The sequence below is a fragment of the Nomascus leucogenys genome, chromosome 1a, assembly GCF_006542625.1.
Source record: "Nomascus leucogenys isolate Asia chromosome 1a, Asia_NLE_v1, whole genome shotgun sequence".
Classification (NCBI taxonomy): domain Eukaryota; kingdom Metazoa; phylum Chordata; class Mammalia; order Primates; family Hylobatidae; genus Nomascus; species Nomascus leucogenys.
In genome coordinates, this window is record NC_044381.1 from 28995230 (window position 1) to 29015011 (window position 19782).

At 37.7% G+C, this 19782-nt stretch overlaps 1 protein-coding gene across 6 annotated transcripts in view; it reads right to left on the bottom strand.

Annotated features, from left to right (window-relative positions):
• The window catches only part of FKTN (fukutin), a 101121-nt gene that overhangs the window by 65338 nt on the left and 16001 nt on the right, over positions 1 to 19782 (bottom strand). For 2 of the 6 annotated variants that reach the window (XM_030825959.1, XM_030826014.1), the window contains exons 1-4: positions 18281 to 19326; positions 16289 to 16793; positions 15854 to 16046; positions 385 to 444 (exon numbers count right to left, since the gene is read on the bottom strand). In XM_030825959.1, the coding sequence (XP_030681819.1) occupies positions 385 to 444; positions 15854 to 15958 (165 nt within the window). In that variant the 5' untranslated portion in view covers positions 15959 to 16046; positions 16289 to 16793; positions 18281 to 19326. Of the gene's footprint in view, positions 1 to 384; positions 445 to 15853; positions 16047 to 16288; positions 16794 to 18280; positions 19327 to 19782 lie in introns of those variants that run through there. The other 4 variants (XM_030825863.1, XM_030825801.1, XM_030825916.1 and 1 more) reach the window with 4 other exon arrangements.

The following is a 19782-nucleotide window of genomic DNA, read 5'->3' on the forward strand; positions in this document are numbered from 1 at the left end:
TATTCCTGACCATTACTTTTCCCTTATTCAAATAAATCTGATTCATATATTTATTCATTTAGGGAAACACCATAGCTCAGTGAATGTGGGTTTTAGAGGCAGACAGAATCTGGTCTTACCAAATTATTAGCCAACTAAGCTTAATCTCTCTAAGTGAATTGAGAGTAACAATACTTACTCACTTCTTAAAGTTTCCATAAGGACTAAATAAGACATTGCATAAAGCACTTGGTAAAGGGCCTATTCCTTACCTGCCACTACCAATCGGCCACCCACCACACAAGCTGGCTATTATTATTGCCATCATTCAACAAATACTTACGGAGTAAATGAATGAATGAAATGAACACTATAATTGAGAAATTTCTTGTTTATTCTACATACCCACTGTGTGCTATCAAATCCAATTCGGCTTCCTTTGGATTTTGACAAACCAGCTCCATTCTAGGAAGATAACAAAAGAACTTCTTAGTAAATTCAAAGCCCAGCATGCAACATTACATTTCAGTTAGGCGTGAGATTCAAAATATAATTAGCTTAAAAGCATTATCCAATATCTAATTTTCATATAGTCATGAGCTAAGAATTCTACATTTTTATGATATAAAAATCCAAGATGGAAAACATCGATAGATTTGTAGTAAGTTAATTAAGTTATTAAATAATAAAGTAGACATGGTCAACATCTCTGAACCAATTAATTTCCATCAATGAATGGCAAACTTTTTGGAATTAGGGTTTGTCTGTTAACGTCTATGACTATATCCGCAATCTCAACATATCTCCAGATATAAAATTAGTGTTTGTAGACTTTGGCAAAGCGATACTATATAATAATGTTTATTGAGGAGCTCGTGTGCTTGACACTTCCATATATGAATTATGTACACTCACTGACCCCTCACAACAATCCTGCAAGGTAAATATTATTATTTGTTTTGCAGATAGCACCAGTATGCACGCTTTACCTAACATACATCGTAATTTTGAACGTTGAAGTTTTTATAAAAAATATTTGAGGTCTAGAGCATCAGAAGAAAGAAAATTATTATGAGTTTTCATCTGATAGCCCCAAAATACTTTAAGAGGAGAAAGAATGTCTGATGTTCTAGAGACAAAAGGAAGAATGTTTCAGGCTTAAAGAAGATCCAAATAAGTTTCTTATGCCTTGAGTGCATACTTTATCTATAAGCTATAGATGGGAGGATGCTGAAGAACAATTAGAATAGCCTCACCCTAAAAATGAAATGTGCTCCAAGTTCCTAAACCTCATTTCCCCATTAAACCTCACATTCAAGGGTGGGGACCAAGTCCAATCCATCTTTGTATCACCAGTAGTACCTAGGATAGTGCTTGATGATTTTTATAGCTTAGTAAAGGTTTGTTAATTGGAAGGAGAGAGGAAGGGATGGATGAATATACTAAGTAGTTAAGACAGAGCCAGAATTGGTCACTCCTCACAAGCTCTGCAACTTAGCCAATAACATTTTAATACTAAGGGATGTTTGAGAAAAAAACAACTGTAATATTCAAACCTGAAAAGAGACTGCAAACATTGTAACACAGCTACTTGTTCACCTTAGTCCTACATTAGTTGATTAGACTATATTTCTGAGCTGTTCAATTTGCTAAGTTTGGGATAAGCAAATTTCTAGTGAACTAGCATGTTATTTTTATAATAGCTTTATTGAGATATAATTCACATACCATAAAATCTGCCTTTCTAAAGTGATTTTTAGTATGTTTAGAGTTGTGCAACTATTACCACTATCTAATTCCAGAATATTTTAATCACTCCAAAAAGAAACTATGCTCCTATTAACAGCCACTCCCCTTTCCTCCTCCACACAGCCCCAATCATAACACTAATTATCTTCTCTGTGGATTTGCCCATTATGGACACTACATAAAAATGGAATCATATATGTGGCCTTTTACATCTGGTTTTTCACTGAGCATGATGTTTTCAAAGTTCATTCATGCTGTGGCATGTATCAGTACTTCATTTCCTTTTATGGCTAATATTCCACTGTATATTCATTCATTAGTTGATGAACATTTAGGTTATTTCCAGCTTTTGGCTATTATGAAAAATGCAATCAGAAATATTCATGTTTCATAATCATTCTCTTGTATACACTGACAACTTACCTCCATCTGACTTCATTTTACTTGCTCAGCAAAGGCCAACTTTCTACTTATTCTGCACCTGCAACTGTGCAGCTAATGTGGCTGCTGACTGATATCACTTTATTATTATTATTATTATTACTATTATTATTGAGACAGGGGTCTATGTTGCCCAGGCTGGAGTGCAGTGGCGTGATCATGGCTCACTGCAGCCTCAACCTCCCAGACTGAAGTGATACTCCTACCTCAGTCTTCCTAGCAGCTGACACTATAGAGGCATGCACTACCACACCCAGCTAATTTTTGTATTTTTCGTAAAGACAGGTTGTCATCATATTGCCTAGGCTGGTCTCAAGTGATCCACTTGCTTCCACCTCCCAAAGTGCTGGGATTCCAGGTGTGAGACACCATACCTGGCTGATGTCACCTTAAATTCATGACTACTAATCTCAAGTGGGGCTTTAATTCTGCCCAGAAATCATACTACATTCCCCTTGTGTATTAACTGTCTCATTCTCCTAGATGACTTTTCCCCCTCTTTTTTCTAACACCTCCCTATTCTATCTTTCAACTTATGGCATTGCTTTCTATTTCACTGAGAAAAAAGAAATTTGAAAATAATTTTCAAAAGCCCCCACCACGTCTTCCCACCTACTGTACAAGAATTATATCCATATAATACGCCTTCCCTTCTGTCATAACAGATGAATTGTCTATGTTCCTATCTAAGGCCAGCCTCTCCACTTATGCACTAAATCCCATCCCCCCTTGACTGGACAAAGACATTGCTCCAGCAATTTTTCTAGCTCTGATGGATCATTCCCATCAGTATACAAACATGACTATTATTTATTCCATCTTAAAACACTAATAATTAAAACAAAACACAAAAACTTCTCAACTCCTCTTTTCCCAAAGAACAACTTTCTGTCCCCCATTACAGCAAAACTCCTCAGGGGTTGTCTCTTCTCATTGCCTCCAATTCCTCTCCTCCCATGAACTCACTTCATTTTAAATTCACTCTGCTGAGCATCATCAAGATCACCAATGACCTGAACATTGGTAAATCCAATGGTCAATTATCAGTACTTATCTTATTTGATATACCAAGAATTGTTGACAACCTCTGCCTCACTGAAACACTTCATTCACTTTGCTCTCTGTATCACCATATTTCTGTTTTTTTCTCTATTTCTCTGGCTACTTCTTTAACTTGCTGGTTCTTCCCACTTCCCTGATGTGTTGGAGGGTCCCAAAGCTCAGATGTTGACACTTTCTCTCTCCCCCTTTAAAAATCTATATTCACTTCCTTAGTATCTCATCTAGTCATATGGCTTTAAATACCATCTATATGCTTACAACACTCAATTTGTATTCCCAACCCACTCTACCCAGACTTATATATCCAATTGTCTATTCACCTTCTTCATTTGAACGTCAAATAGGCACCTGATGTGCTCTGGATCTGTGCCCCACCAAATCTCATACTGAATTGTAATCCTGTGTTGGAGGCGGTACCTGGTGGGAGGTGACTGCATCATGTAAACAGTTTCTTGTGACTGGTTTAGCACCATCCCTTTGGTGCTGTTCTTGTGATAATGAGTGAGTGAGTTATCCTGAGATCTAGCTGTTTAAAAGACTATAGCATCTCCTCCCTCTCTCTCTTCTTCCTGCTCCAGCCATATGAAGTTCTGGTTCTGCCTTCACCTTCTGCCATGATTCTAAGTTTCCTGAGGCCTCCACAGAAGCCAAGCAGATGCCAGTATCATGCTTCCTGTACAGCCTGTAGAGCCATAAGCCAATTAAACTTTTCTTTATAAATTATCCAGTCTCAGGTATTTCTTTATAGCAATGCAAGAACAGATTAACTACAGAAAATTGATACCAGGAAAGCAGTATTGCTGTAAAGTTATCTGCAAATGTGGAAGTAACTTTGGAACTGTGTAATAGGCAGAGGGAAAGTTTGGAGGGCTCAGAAGAAGACAGGAAGATGAGGGAAAATTTGAAATGTCCTAGAGACTTGTTGAATGGTTGCGATCAAAATGTTTATAGGGATATGGACGATGAAGTCCAGGCTGAGGGGATCTCAGATGTAAATCAGGAACTTATTGGGAGGTGAAGCAAAGGTCACTTTTGTTATAGCTTAGCAAAGAACCTGGCTGCATTGCACCCTGGCCCTAGAGATATGTGAAATTCTGAATTTGAGAGTGATAGTTGAGGGTATGTGGAAGAAGAAATTTTTTTTTTTTTTTTTTTTTTGAGATGGAGCCTCTCCCTTTCACCCAGGCCGGACTGCAGTGGCGCTATCTCAGCTCACTGCAACCTCCACCTTCCAGTTTCAAGCAATTCTCCTGCCTCAGCCTCCCAAGTAGCTAGGATTACAGGCACCCACCACCACGCCTGGCTAATTTTTGTATTTTTAGTAGAGACAGAGTTTCACCATGTTGGCCAGGCTGGTCTTGAACTCCTGGCCTTGTGATCCGCCCACCTCAGCCTCCCAAAGTGCTAGGATTATAGGCATGAGCCACCATGCCCAACCCAGAAGAAGAAATCTCTAAGCAGCAAAGAGTTCAAGATCTGGCCTGGCTGCTTCTAACCTATACTCATATGTGTGAGCAAAGAAATGACATAAAATTGGAACTTATATTTAATAGGGAAGCAGGGCATACCTGTTTGGAAAATTTGCAGCCTGGCCATGTGACAGAAAAGAACAGTCCATTTTCAGGGGAGGAATTCAAGCAGGCTGCAGAAATTTGCATTAGCCAAGACAATGGGGAAAAGGCCTTGAAGGAATTTCAAAGACCTTTGAGGCAGCCCCTCCCATCACAGGCCTGGAGACCTGCAGGGAAGAATAGTTTGGTGGGCCAGGCCCAGTGCCTGCCACCCTGAGTAGCCTCAGGACACTGCTCCCTGCATTCCAGCTGCTCTAGCTCCAGCCATGGCTCAAAGGGGCACCGGTACAGCTCAGGGTGCTGCTTCAGAGGGTGCAAGTTGTAACTAGGTGCACACAGTGCAAGAGTTGAGGCTTAAGAGCCTCCACCTAGATTTCAGAGGATGTATGGAAAAGCCTGGATGTCCAGGCAGAAGCCTGCTGCTGACGAAGCCCTCATGGAGAACCTCTACTAGAACAGTGTGGAAGGGAAATGCAGGGTTGAAGCTCCCATAGAGAGTCCCCACGGGGGCACTGCCTAGTGGAGCTGTGAGAAGAGGGCTGCAGTCCTCCAGATCCCAGAGTGGTAGATCCACCAGTAACTTGCACAGTACACCAGGAAAAGCTGCAGGCACTCAATGCCACCTCACGAGAGCAGTTGTGGGGGCTGAACTCTGCAAAGCCACAAGGTCCAAGCTGCCCAAGGCCTTGGGAGCCCACCCCCGTGTCCTCCTGGACATGAGACATGGAGTCAAAGAGATTATTTTGGGGTTTTAAGACTTAAAGAGTAACCTGCTGGGTTTTGGACTTGCATGGGGCCTGTAGCCCCTTTCTTTTGGCCAATTTCTCCCTTTAGGAACAGGAGTATTTGCCCAATGACTGTACCCCCATTGAGTCTTGGGAGTAACTGACTTGTTTTTGATTTTACAGGCTCATAGGTGGAAGGGACTTGCCTCATCTCAGATGAGACTTTGAACTTTTGAGTTAATGTTGGAATAAGTTAAGACTTTGAAGGACTGTTGGGAAGGCATTATTGTATTTTGCAATGTGAGAGGATCATGAGATTTGAGGGGCCAGGGGCAGAATAATATGGTTTAGATCTGTATCCCCACCAAATCTCATGTCAAACTGTAATCCCCAGTGTTGGAAATGGGGCCTAGTGGGAGGAAATTGGATTGTGGGGACAGTTTCTCATGAATGGTTTAGCACCATCCTCTTGGTGCTATTCTTGTGATAGGGAGTGAGTGAGTTCCCCTAAGATCTGATTGTTTAAAAGTGTGTAGCATCTCCCCACTCTCTCTTTTCCTCCTGCTCTGGCCATGTGAGGTGTGGGCTCCCCCTTCACCTGCTGTCATGATTCTAAGTTTCCTGAGGCCTCCCCAGAAGTTGAGCAGATGCTGGCATCATGCTTCCTGTATAGCCTGCAGAACCATGAGCCAATTAAACCTCTTTTCTTTATAAATTACCCTGCCTCAGGTATTTCTTTATAGCAATGCAAGAACAGATGAATACAGCACCTTAAATTTAAAATGTACAAAAAGACTCCTGATTTTCACCATTCCTCAAACTCGCTCTTTCCAGTCTTATCCATCTCAGTAAACAGCAATTTTGCCATTCCAATTACTTAGGACAAAAATACTAGCGTTATCCCTGATTCGCTTCTGTCACTCTAATACCCTACATCTAACCCATCAACAAATCCTGAAAACTCTACTTTCCATTTCTCACCAACTCTACCATCAACTCTCTTGTCCAAATCATTATCATCTCTTGTGTAAATTACTAGAATAGCCTTCTAACTGGTCTCTCTGTGTATTAATCCGTTTTTCACGCTGCTGATAAAGACATACCTGAAACTGGGCAATTTACAAAAGAAGTTTAATGAACTCACAGTTCCAAGTGGCTGGGGAGGCCTCACAATCATGGCAGAAGGTGAAAGGTACATCTTACACGGCAGCAGACAAGAGAGAATCAGAATCAAGCAAAAGGGGAAATCATCAGATCTCCCCTTATAAAATCATCAGCTGTCATGAGACTTATTTGCTACCACAAGAACAGTATGGGGGAAACCACCTCCACGATTCAATTATCTCCCACCAGGTCCCCCCACAGCACATGGGAATTATGGGAGCTACAATTAATGATGAGATTTGGGTGGGGACACAGCCAATCTATTCTCATCACAGTGGCCAGACTACTTGTTTTAAAACAATAGTCAGATCATGTCACATAGCTCAAAACCTTCCTATGTTTCCCAGTCTCACTCAGGATAAAACTCAAAGTCCTTATAATGGCTTACAAGACCCCAAGTAATAGGAAACTCTAACCTTACCCACTATTCCCCCCATCACTAATTTGTCTACAGCCACATTGATCTCTATGCTGTTCTCAAAACTGGTAGACATATTCCTGCCTCAGGGCTTTTGTACTTTCTTTGTTTTCTACCTAGTATGCTCCTACTTTAGACATCAAAATACTCATTCTCTTTGAACAGGTTGTGTCGTCTATTTGTAATGACCTTTCCATCCTTCTTCACCTGAAGAACTCCTCATCCTACAAAACCAACTCAAATTATTATTTCATCCATGAAATATTCAGTAACAGTCCCAAGTATGTTATTCAGTAGTCCTCTTCCCTGTAAACCTTATACCTACCTAAGTTTGAAGGGTCAAGGTTAAGGACATTGGAGGGTCCAGTTTTATAGGGCCTGAAGATTATATCATTTTGTTAGTACCCCCCCACTTTTTTTTTTTTTTTTTTTTGAGACAGAGTCTCACACTGTCACCCAGGCTAGAGTGCAGTGGCATGATTTCGGCTCACTGCAACCTCTGCCTCCTGGCTTCAAGCGATTCTCCTGCCTCAGCTTCCTGAATAGCTGGGATTACAGGCAGGCATACGCCACCACACCCAACTAATTTTTGTATTTTTGGTAGAGATAGGGTTTTGCCATGTTAGCCAGGCTGGTCTTGAACTCCTGACCTCAGGTGATCCACCTGCCTCGGCCTCCAAAAGTGCTGGGATTACAGGAATGAGCCACCATGCCCAGTCACTGGCTCTTCTTAAGAAAGAATGTAAAAATATCTTTTGCAAATGTTACAAAAATAAATAGCTTTGTAAACATATTCCTAAGGCCCCTGCAAATTCCCTGCAAGTGAGGGGCCCTGAAGTTTAAATTTCATTATCTTACCGTTCAATCAGTCTCTGGAGAGCAAGAGTTATTGGCACCCAGTGGCAGCTACAGTGGCTGCAACTATAGCTATACAAGAAGATGCAGTCGCTGTCAACCAATGACCCTACAAGTAGAGAACCAAGAGAATAAATAATCTGACCTCTCTTTCTTCCCAGTTTGCAATCTCCAGCTGTATCCCATTGGCTGAACCCAACTGGAAACCAAAGGGCAAGGGAGCTCAGCTAATATAATCCATAAAGGTCTGCCTCCCCAAGCACAGAGTATGGTAAAGAGAGAATTTGGAGAGCAAACAGAGTATATCCAGCATGCTATGCTAAGAAGTTTGGTTCTTACTCCATAGGTATACTATGCAGAGAATAACTTGGATCAGATCTGCATCTAAGAAAAATATCCCTGACAACAGTACAGAAGAAAGATTAAAAAGGCTAGATACTAGGGAACAGAAAAGTTATGAAGTGTGCTTTGAAAAAAGAAGTAACATATATTGTTACTGTTTGTTTATATGTCTCTTTATGTTTCTTAACCTCTCTCCCCTTCATTCCCAAAATTTCCCAATTTGTGAGTTCCCAGACAGAAGGATTGAACTTCATTCATCATTTGTTTCATAGCCTATTACTGTGGCACATAGTAAGCTTTCAACAAATACTTGACAAATGAATGGCAGAATGTTCAGAAAGAAATGCCATATAATGTCAACCGGTTAAAAAAAACCTGAAAATATTCTGACACACTGCCTATGGGATATTTGGAGTAAAAATTTATGGGAAATGAATAAATGAGTAAACAGATGGAATCAGATGCCAACAACAACTGGTAGAAAAAATCTGGTAGCAACTGAACTCTAGTGATAACTGGGTCAAATAAAGATACATTATGAAAGAAAAAGCACCCAGAAAGTAGGAGGTGAAAATTTAAGAAAAAATCCTATCATTTTTGAAATGCAGTATCCAACAGTGTTTCTTACAGAAACCCTCAAACCAAATTCCTAATTCAGCACAATCATTAATTATGCTCATATAGAATCAAACAGTAGTACTTTTAGAAAAAAATAAGTCTTCAATAACTGATCTTTTTCAATTGCTTATAAGCTTGCAAACCTAAGGATCAGAAACACTGGCCATTGCAAATTCCACAGCCCTCCAGATAGCCTTCCACTTCTGCCTCTCAGTGTTTCTCCTTTCAGTAGAAACATTTCTCTCATATTTACTCCCAAGCCACTGAAGTTCTTAGATTTATTAGTGAATCACTCATAAATGTGACCTGAAATGGTAGAAAAGCTGTGATTCTTAATAATCAAAACTGGCCAGAAAACCTACAAACCTACACAGCCTAATGTTTGCGAATAAATGAAAAAATAAAAAGACTAAAAAAAACACCCTTCAATTGTAATGAAAGAAATTATATCGCATTTCTCCTGGATAATAGCAGGAGTGAGAGAGGGTGGTAGAAAAAGTGGGGCAGTAGTATTTATTAAAGTTTACCACATTAGATCAAGCTATCAAATATAATATTCTTCCTCCAGAGATGACCTATATGTTAGACTTGCAGGCAAAATGGAAGGAGCCCAAAAGTCAAAAAAGACAAAGGGAAAATCGTATTTCTTGCATAATTTTAGCAAGTAACTAACCAGCTAAAAATATGCAAAAGCCTTTGTTGAACATTATCTAAATGGCTACAAGACTAATTTCCATTTCTAATAATAGCATATAAAAATGTTCACTGTGAATGACTACTGCCAAACTTAAAATCCAAACTCCCCTTTCAACTCCCTCCTCCTTCCTTCTAACCAAACATACATAGGCTACTAAATATAATGCAAAATAAGATACCTCAGCACCCAATTCTATAAGTGGGCTCCTAGATAATACAAACAGCTGATTACTGCAGGCACTGGTGCTGCTTATTGGACTAAGTCAAGAACAGTAAAAAGGCTTGGATCACTCAGTGCCTAATACAAACAGTCCATTGGCTTTGTCTTCCCTCCACATAGGCATAAATATTTGACGATTTTCTGTTGTGCTACAGCATTCCTTAAAGCCATCTCATTTCATATCGTATCACTCATTTCTTTTGAACAAATTTATATTTACATGTTGGAATAGCTGTATGAATAAATACAAGTTTCAGGACCTGATTGGCAATCTTGAACTTAAGAAACTTAACATATCTGGACCCCAGTTAACTTGGTTTATGAAAAAGTAAAAAATAAAAGCTTATTGGGACACTATAATAACTTAATACAATTTTATTTGTCAAACTGCAATGTAAACCTTAAAAGTACTAGCAAATGTAAGCTACTAATAGTTATCATCTACCATGTATCAGACACTAAGACATATCATATACATTATCTCAACCAGCAATGTTGCCATTAGACCCATTTAAAGAAACTGGTGCTCAAAGTGACTTGCTGAAAGCCAAACAATGGCATGAGGACGATGATGTAGACCCTGAACTCAAAAATTATTGCTACTGCCATGTCTATCAAATTATGAGTATCTTGAGTAGGGCCTGTGTTCTATTTATCTCTGTATTCCTAAGTACACTGTGTAAGACGAGTGATCAATAAATACGGATTAAATGAGCACACACAATTATGATCATACTATCCTGTTAGTTGCATAAAAACAGTGAACAATGAAAATTCTCTTCAGGGTCCTAGAAACATGTCCTTTCCATTCTGGTGTGAGCTGCAAGCCAATGACTTGAAAGTTGGCGCCCACAGACAATGCTCACAAGGACACTACATTAAAGCAGTTTGTATTTGCAAGATCTGAAGGGTTGTTCTGAAATCTGAACAGTCAGTTCTACCCATCTACGAAATTTTAGCAGACCCAATAAATATAATATACTAGTTCTTTATCTTCAATGCTAACATGATAACTGGATTATTCAGATCCCATTTGGAGGATCATGGAAAAGCTAGGCTTGTCTAACCAGCTAGGACCAAGAGTAATTCTGTGCTAAGGCCCTCAAAATGGTCAAAAGTAAGTCTCTTTAAACTCCAAGGTAGCAAATACTAGAGTATTCTTTCCTGAAAAGCCTGAAAGCTTTGCAGTCCTTCTTACCACGGTGCTGCAGGCATTTACTGCTACTAAATTTGGGTTGGAATCAAAGATAAAATCAATTTTTCATCCCTATCTCTAACACATAATCTCAAGGGTCTCTGAAAATCACCTTGAAGTTCAAGGATGACTTAGAATCTTCGTTTTTATGTTGATGACGCTAACCTATAATTTCACCCTGATCAAGACTATGATTCTGTACTCTTTGGCTACCAATCAAACATTTAATTGAACTATAAATAATTTTTACATGAATTTATTTATCTAAGCATATCCCACAAAACACTGCTCATTGAACGACGGAGGAATGCAATTTAGATATAATCAGTAAACAAAGCTAACAATAGTTCAGGTTCTCTTCCTATGTCAGAAGAAAACCATTAGAAAACTGAGGATGCATCTATACTTCATTAAAGTTTGAGTTCAAAAACACTGCGTATAAGTGAGATTTAGAAGTTTAACAAAAACCCAAAAGCTTAAAAATTTTCCACAATGACATTGAAATAAATTTAAAAGTTGGTATCTTTAGCATCTAATTAGTCTAACTATCCTTACTATTTTTATTTTATGTATGTACATATTTATTTATTTTTTGAGACAGGGTCTCCCTCTCTTGCCCATCCTGGAGTGCAGATCTTAGCTCACTGTAAACTCAAACTCCTGGGCTCAAAGGGATTCTCCCACCTCAGTCTCCCAAGTAGCTAGGACTACAGGCATGCACCACCATACCCAGCTAATTTTCTTATTTTTAGCAGAGATGAGATCTCACTATGTTGCCCAGGCTGGTCTTAAATTCCTGGGCTCAAGCGATCCTCTCACCTCAGCTTCCCAAATTGCTGGGATTACAGGCAGGCACCTGGTCTCCTTACTATTTTTAAATAAAGCATTTTTTTTTACCTACTGGCATAAAGAAACTGCTTGTATTCCTTACAGCTAGTATCCTGTTTTCACACTATAACATAAAGGAAGCACCTATACTCTCATCAACATCTGTCCCAAGTTAAATTATAAATATTGGGCAGGAAGAAACCACCTCATTGTTTCTATCGCCTTGGCAAAATACTCTACAAATTGTGACTTTTAAATAACAGTTTCTGAATTCATGAGTAAATTTAAAAATTCCATTTTAAAGGATACAATTACGAGGCTACAAATGGTTTAATATAATTTCCATATATTAAAAAAAAAAATTTTAAGACATGGTCTCCCTGTGTCACCCAGGCTGGAGTGCAGTGGCGCAATGACAGCTCACTGCAGGCTTGAACCTCCCAGGCTCAAGTGATCCTCTCACCTCATCCTCTTGAATAGCTGGGACTACAGGCACACGCCACCATGCTGGGCGAATTTTTGTATTTTTTGTAGAAATGGGGTTTCACCATGGTGCCAAAGCTGGTTTCAAACTCTTGGGCTCAAGCAATCTGCACACCTCAGTATCCACAAATTCTGGGATTACAGGTGTGAGCCACTGCACCCACTCCATATATTTCAATAAAATACAAATAATCTGTGATATTTTAGAACTTAGATGTTATAATGTCTACCTATTATCAAAAGTAAACATAAAAAACAAGAATCTAGTATGAATAATGAACTTTGTAAAATTAACGGTATATAAAGGTTACCTGAACTTTAATTACATACTACTTCTGTTCAAAGAGTATATTTTCTTTAATGAATAAGGCATTATTACTAAGACAGTTTGTATGGTATGGACACAATACAACAAATACTATTTTTCATTATAAAATTTAAAAAAATAATAGCCAATTTTTACTGGTTTCTTTCTGTATAACATGCATTGTTCCAAATAGTTTATGTATATCAATTCATTTAAGCTTCACAAGTCTATGAGGTGGTACTGTTACTGCCTCCCATTTTGTAGATAAGGAAACAAAGGCATTTAGAAGTCAAGTAATTAACTCAAGATCCCACAGCTAATAAGCAGTATAGATGAGGTTTAATCTCAAACTGATGTTCATGCTCTCAACAACTATGTTACATTGCCACCAAGGGAAAAGGGTCGAGACAGCAGTTCTTTATTAGAATTTAATATATAATTAAGATGGGATTTTTAAAGCAATGGGTAATTCAATAAGGGATATTGGGACAATTGGTTAATCACTGGGGAAAAATGTTAAGTTGGATGTCTAATTCATACCTCATACTAAAATAAATTCAATTTAGTGAAAAAATTTAAACATTAAATAGACAAAAATACAGTTAAATATTCCCATAATCTTGGGCTAGTTATAACATAAAAAACAGATGCCCTAAGGAAAACAGATCTTGACATCTGCCTACTTATACATTAAGTACTAATTTATTGAGGGAGTACATCATGAATATAAAGTTAAAAGGCAAATTACAAGTCAGGAAAAATATTTGAAATATATATGATGAAGGCTTAATATTCTTCAAACTATAAAGAACAGCTACAGAAAAAGACAACATCATCAGGAACATATATGAAAGACACAAATAAGAAGAAGTAAGAATACAACTAAAAAGAACCAATATACATATGGAAAGATGTTTAACCCCACTAGTAATCAAAGAAATGACCTCTAATAGAGTTGAATAGCTTTCTGTTTCTGAATATTACGAACACTAAAAATTAATGAATGAGGTTTTGGGGTAGACTCCTCAGGTTCACATTCCATCTCCCCCACTTAATAACTATGTGATATTGGGAAAATTAGTAAATCTCTCAAAATCTCAATGTTTTTGCCAGAAAAACAGGAAGAACAAGATCTACTCAACTTGTTGTTTTAAGAATTAAATGTTGGCAAAGTGCTTCGCATAGGGCCTACTCAATCAAGCACATCAAAAAATGTTAGCTGCTATGGCAGACACTATAGGTAAGCTGACCTGACACCCATTCCCAAAACCCTTCTCTTTTGCAATCTCTATTATAGAGGCTAGAAAAGCCAAATAACAATAGTAAAACCTTACTTCCCCAGATTCTCTTATATTTGGGAATCTGCTGGCCACTGTCACAAAAGTAGAAGCCTGCTAGATCACACTATTACTTCTTCTAGCCTTGACTGTAACACAGGAAATACCAAGAGAATTTTAGAGGCTCTAGACTTACAGATACGGACAGATAATTCCTCTATTTGTTTAAGCTACTATTAGCCAGCCATCTCTAACTGAAACAGATGCCATTATTATTGTTATTCCTATTTATGAAAAGATATGAGAAATCAGGCATACTGCTTATCCTTATGAAGGATAACTTTGTAATACATAACAAAAATCTAAAATGTGCATACTAGATCTAGAATTTCTACTCTAGGACTTTATCCTAAGAAAATAATCAGGAAAGGGTTGAAGAGGTCACAGAAAGACATTCATTGGATAAACAGCCAAGATCATAAGTAGAATCAGTATAGTCTTTTATTTTTAAAATTATATAGCCTGGAAAAAATGGAAATAAGGACATTAGAGGTCAGCTCCACATATTAGATATTGGGTGGTTTGGATAGGTAAATTATTTAACATCTGTTAACAGTTTTGGTTTTCCAGGCCAGTTGCAGTGGCCCATACCAGCACTTTGGGAGCTTGAGGTGACAGAACTGCCTGAGTCCAGGAGTTCAAGACCAGCCTGGGCAACACAGCAAGACCCCATCTCTACAAAAAAATTTTTTAATTAGTCAGGTGTGATGGCATGTGCCTGTAGTCCTCCTAACTACTCAGGAGATTGAGGCAGGAGTACTGCTTGAGCTCCAGAGTTCAAGGTTACAGTGAGCTATGATTATGCCACTGTACTTCAGCCTGGGTGACAGAGCGAGATCCTCTCTTAAAAAAAGAAAAGTTTCAGTTTTCTCGCCTGTCAAAATTAGGTCTAATAACCCCATGTAACAATGCTGCATAGTAAACTTCCCCCAGTCTTATGGCTTATAAGCATCTGTTTCCTCCCTCACAAATCTGTGAGTCAGCTGGGCAGCTACGCTTTGGTCTGCTCCATACATTTTTCTCTTCTCCTATAGGTCAGGGGAGCATAAAAACTAAGTCAAATCACAACAGCCTATCGGAAGCTTCTGCACATGTCTTTAACATTCTACTGTTCAAGCCCAACATAAAAAGGCAGGGAAGTATACTCCCCTCTTGTTGAGGAGGGGCATAAAGTGATTAATTCTGATGAATAGTTCTAATTAAGAAATGAGGATAAAAACATAAAAACAAAAAAAATATCTTTTTCTTCCCCACGATTGTTTTTTAGGATTAAACTGAGCATGGAAAGCATCTAGTACAATTCTCAATAATGGTAGTAATTATTATAATACACCCCAGAGGGAGTGTTTGGCAACTTTTCACAATGTAACAACACTGTCTCAACTTCGGAATTCCTTATCTGGTATATTCTATGGATTCTTCAGAAGCTATTGATTTCCACATCATTGTCTCTACTTTATTCCTATACATACAGATAAAGGTAAGTCATATCATTATACTTCCCCAGTAGGTACTAAATTAAAATCTATGCTGTACTAAAATAAACTAATTTTGACATTTTATCAAAATTATTTATCATTGAGTTCATTTAAATGAAGGACAATCTGTTTAACAAAATAATAATTTTTAAATAACTAGCTCAGGAAATTCCAATAGATTAAACATCCTTGAAACTTAGCACCTCTGTCTTTAATGTGCTATTACAAGTATATTTAACTGAATTTTTAATTGTTTGCCACACCTCACAAGGATGCAAGAATTTGAATAACCATGATTAATACTATGTATTGCAAAGAGAAGTGTGATCAGAAAATATACAATGATAAGAAAGAAGGAATGATAAGAAAGAAGGAATAAAATTACCTTTGTTGATAAATAGTGCTTGTAGTAGTACAACTGAAACAGCAGAAATGCAGAACTTGTCAGTGTTAAAAGGGCCAAAACCACGTTCTTATTGATTCTACTCATTAGTCTGTGGTGCTCACTTGGTTGTCTTTTGAAAGTATCTCAGTCGTTTTCATCTTTTTGGATTTGCAAAGGAAGATAATTTTGTTTTCTGTGAATAAAAAAGATATTTTTAAAGAAACAAAAACCTCTTTAATTTTGTACCTGTAATAACCAACAATAGAACAAAGAAAAAATTAAATTTCCACAGGCGTTCTTTGATCTGGTCATTTTCTATGCTAAAGAAATAATCAAATATGAGACCAATCATGAAAAAACAAAAATGTTTATTATCACATTTTTTTATAACTGTAAATAACTGAAAACATAAATAGGATATTTATAAAAACTGACCAACAAGGTTGAGAGGTGCTTTTCTCCTCCAGTTTCTGATTCAGTAAATCTGGTATGAGACCTCAGAATTTTCATTTCTGACAAGTTCCCAAATGATGCTGATGCCGCTGACAATGCTGAGAACCACTTCCTAAGGAGAAACTGAGACCGTTTTTAGTCAAGGAACATGGCCTGTAAGACGGCTCCTTGTAGCTTTTCAAGTTTGTGTGTGATCTAGCATGTGATCAGTTTTTATTAATACTCCATGTATGTTTTCAGTTTTTTCAACTGTAAAGAATGCCACAATAAACATTTTGTTCCTTCATCTTAGGTCTCATCTCTGATTATTCCTTTAGGATAAGAAATTTAATACAGTTCTACTTCTTCCTACCTTGTCTCCACTGTTTGATTTTGGTTAAACGCATTTAGTTCTTCAAGTGCTTACATTTATTCCTTCAATCCTTCAAATATACTGACATCTCTATTATGCTTGATATCTAAGGCTTACATGTCTTTTGTTCTCCAGCTATAAAACAAGAAGAAATCAACAAATTTATACCACATTCTGTCTTCTCTCCTCTTTCAATCTTGACTTTTATTATTTCTACTTGTTACAGTTCTATTGTATTCCATAACTACAAATCTCATAGTTATTTTGGTCTTATTCCTACAATGTTCCCTGCCAATCCATTTGTTATATCATCTCTGTTCATCTACTGGATGACTGACACTCATCTTCTTGCAGTTTATCAAAAAGAACTTAGGGGTACCACTTACCTTAAGCTTTTGCCTTGTTCAAAAATAGTTGTCAATTTGGCTTTGAGGTTACACTGTCTTTCCCCAATGACTTACACACTTTGTACCATTGTCCTGTAGTGCTAAATATTCCCTTGACAATATCCGATTTCCCAAACCAACCCCCAATAGGTAATTTAATCTTTTTATTGGGATGAGCAAAGAATGCATTCCTTACCTTTGAAATCCAATTTTTTAAAAACTAGGTTATACAAGGATGTTGATGACTGTATGTTAGTTTTCCTCATTCAATGTGTTTCCTTTCAATCTGTAGAAGATTTTTTTTTCGAGACAGGGTCTCATTTTGTCGTCCAGGTTGAAGCATAATGGTGCAATCATAGCTCATTGTAACCCGAAACTCCCAGGCTTAAGTGATCTTCCTATCTCAGCCTCCTGAGTAGCCATGAGTAAAAGTATGTGCCACCATGCCCAGCTAATTTTTAAAAAATTTATTTGTAAAGACAGGGTCTTGCTATGTTGCCCAAGCTGGTCTTAAACTCCTGGCCTCAAAAGAACCTCCTGCCTTAGCCTCCCAAAGTGCTGGAATTACAGGTGTGAGCTACTACTGAGTCTGACCTAAAGATTTCTTTTCTTTGCAGAAGGTTTTCTTAAATATTTTTTCTGTTATAACATTGAATTCTCTATTTTCAGAACTACAATTAAGCATTTTTTTTTTTGAGACACAGTCTCCCTCTGTCACTCAGGCTGGATGGAGTGCAATGGCACGATCTCAGTTCACGGCAACCTTCACCTCCTGGGTTCAAGCAATTCTCCTGTCTCAGCCTCCTGAGTAACAGGGATTACAGATGCCTGCCACCACGCCCGGCTAATTTTTGTATTTTTAGTAGAGAAGGGGTTTTTCTGTGTTGGTCAGGCTGGTCACAAACTCCTCACCTCAAGCAACCCACCCGCCTCGGCCTCCCAAAGTGCTGGGATTACAGGCATGAGCCACAACACCCAGCCCTCACCTACTTTTCTAAATGGGAATATAATTTACACCTTAACTACGGAAGAAAGAAATAAGGGTGTATTCTAGATTAGAGGGTAGTCTTTGGTATACAAGAAAACTCTGTCTGACAGAGTATTTTGTACATGTGTATATGTGAGAAAGGCAGAGAATGTGTATGAGAACAAGTGGGAAAAGCATTTAAACATTACTTCTTCCAGATGTCAGAGACAGGCAGCAAAGGGCCACTCACTGTCTCTCTTCTACTTTACCTCAGCAAGAGAGTGCTTTCTGCAAAGATGGGGTATCTGTGCACTTCCTCATTCACTCTTCCTTTCTTGCTAGTTCATGTTGCCAAACCATCCAAGGAAATTCCCACTGCCTTTCTATGCATCCCGATCCCACTGTAAACAGAAGAGGACTCTTTGCTCTGCCAGCTCTATCTGAGATCTCTTTCTACCAGCATTCTCTTTTAATCTCTTCCTGTTTACAAGTGGCTGCCATTTCTCAAATATTTCAATTTGGAGTTACAGATCTTCTAGTCTCAGCAAAGATGTAATTACATCTCTTTCTCTCATTTTCCTTGTTGTTTCATGGTAATTTCAGATAGAAGGGGGCACAAATGTCTTTACCATCTTAAAATCAAGTCTTGGTTTGGGGTTTTAAAACAATCCAAACGAGCTGCCAGAGCTGATGACTATATAAAGCAAATACTAAAAAAAAATATATATATATATGTATATATAAAGTCAACAAACTACTTAAGAGAAATAATACCAATAGTGATGCGAACAATTCACCTGATCAATAGATAATGTATATTAAGCAAAGATAGCCTAATAAATCATAATTATTTTCTATCTCCCAAAACTGTGAAAACAATATCAATCAACACTGATGATGGTATTGGTTTTTGTATTCAGTTAAAACCCATGGAAATACAATTATCAAATAGAGGTTTAGTATCCTTTATCCAAAATGCTTGGGACCAAAAGTATTTTGGATTTTTTAGGATTCCAGATTATTTGGATTACACTTACCAGCTGAACATCCCAAATCCAAACTTCTGAAATGCTCCAGTGGACATTCCTTTCAGTTATATGTGTCAGAGTTAACAATCCTCTCAGTCTTTGGGGCAGCTAGACCCCAAGAGTAGGTCACCTCCAGCCAAGAACACATTCTTTTATCTTTCCTTTCATCTTTTTTTGGTCAAATTTACTATGTGTCAAGATGTGAAAAGGCTTCAAAAAAAAGTAGTAGTAAATAAAACCCATACACATCATATTAGCATCATATTAGTACGTAAAAGTTTCAGATTTTGAAGCATTTCAGATTTTGAATTTTCAGATTTGGGATGCTCAACCTATACCCTAATAAGGGCAGCTCACAAGATTAACAAGGAGACTACCCTTCATTTTCAAGATTTCAACTCAAGTTCTTGTACTTGTATTAAATAGTACATTAATGTATTGTATGCTGATTCCTAGTGAAATCTAAAGTGGCATTCAGAGTAGGCCATCACTCAGCTTCTTCTAAACCCAAATTAATAAATGGGAAAGAACACATAATAGGCCTATATAAGCTACTACAGGCATAAAATCTAAATTGATATCTTGTTCTTTCTTCTCTAGTTTACAACTAATTCTTACATAAAATAAATCTCCAAAATATAACATCAAAAACTTAACTATATTTTTATTATCAAGATGATATCCAATTAACTTCACTTCATTATTTATTTTCTATAAATGCCAAGGCAATTCAGTCGCAAAAG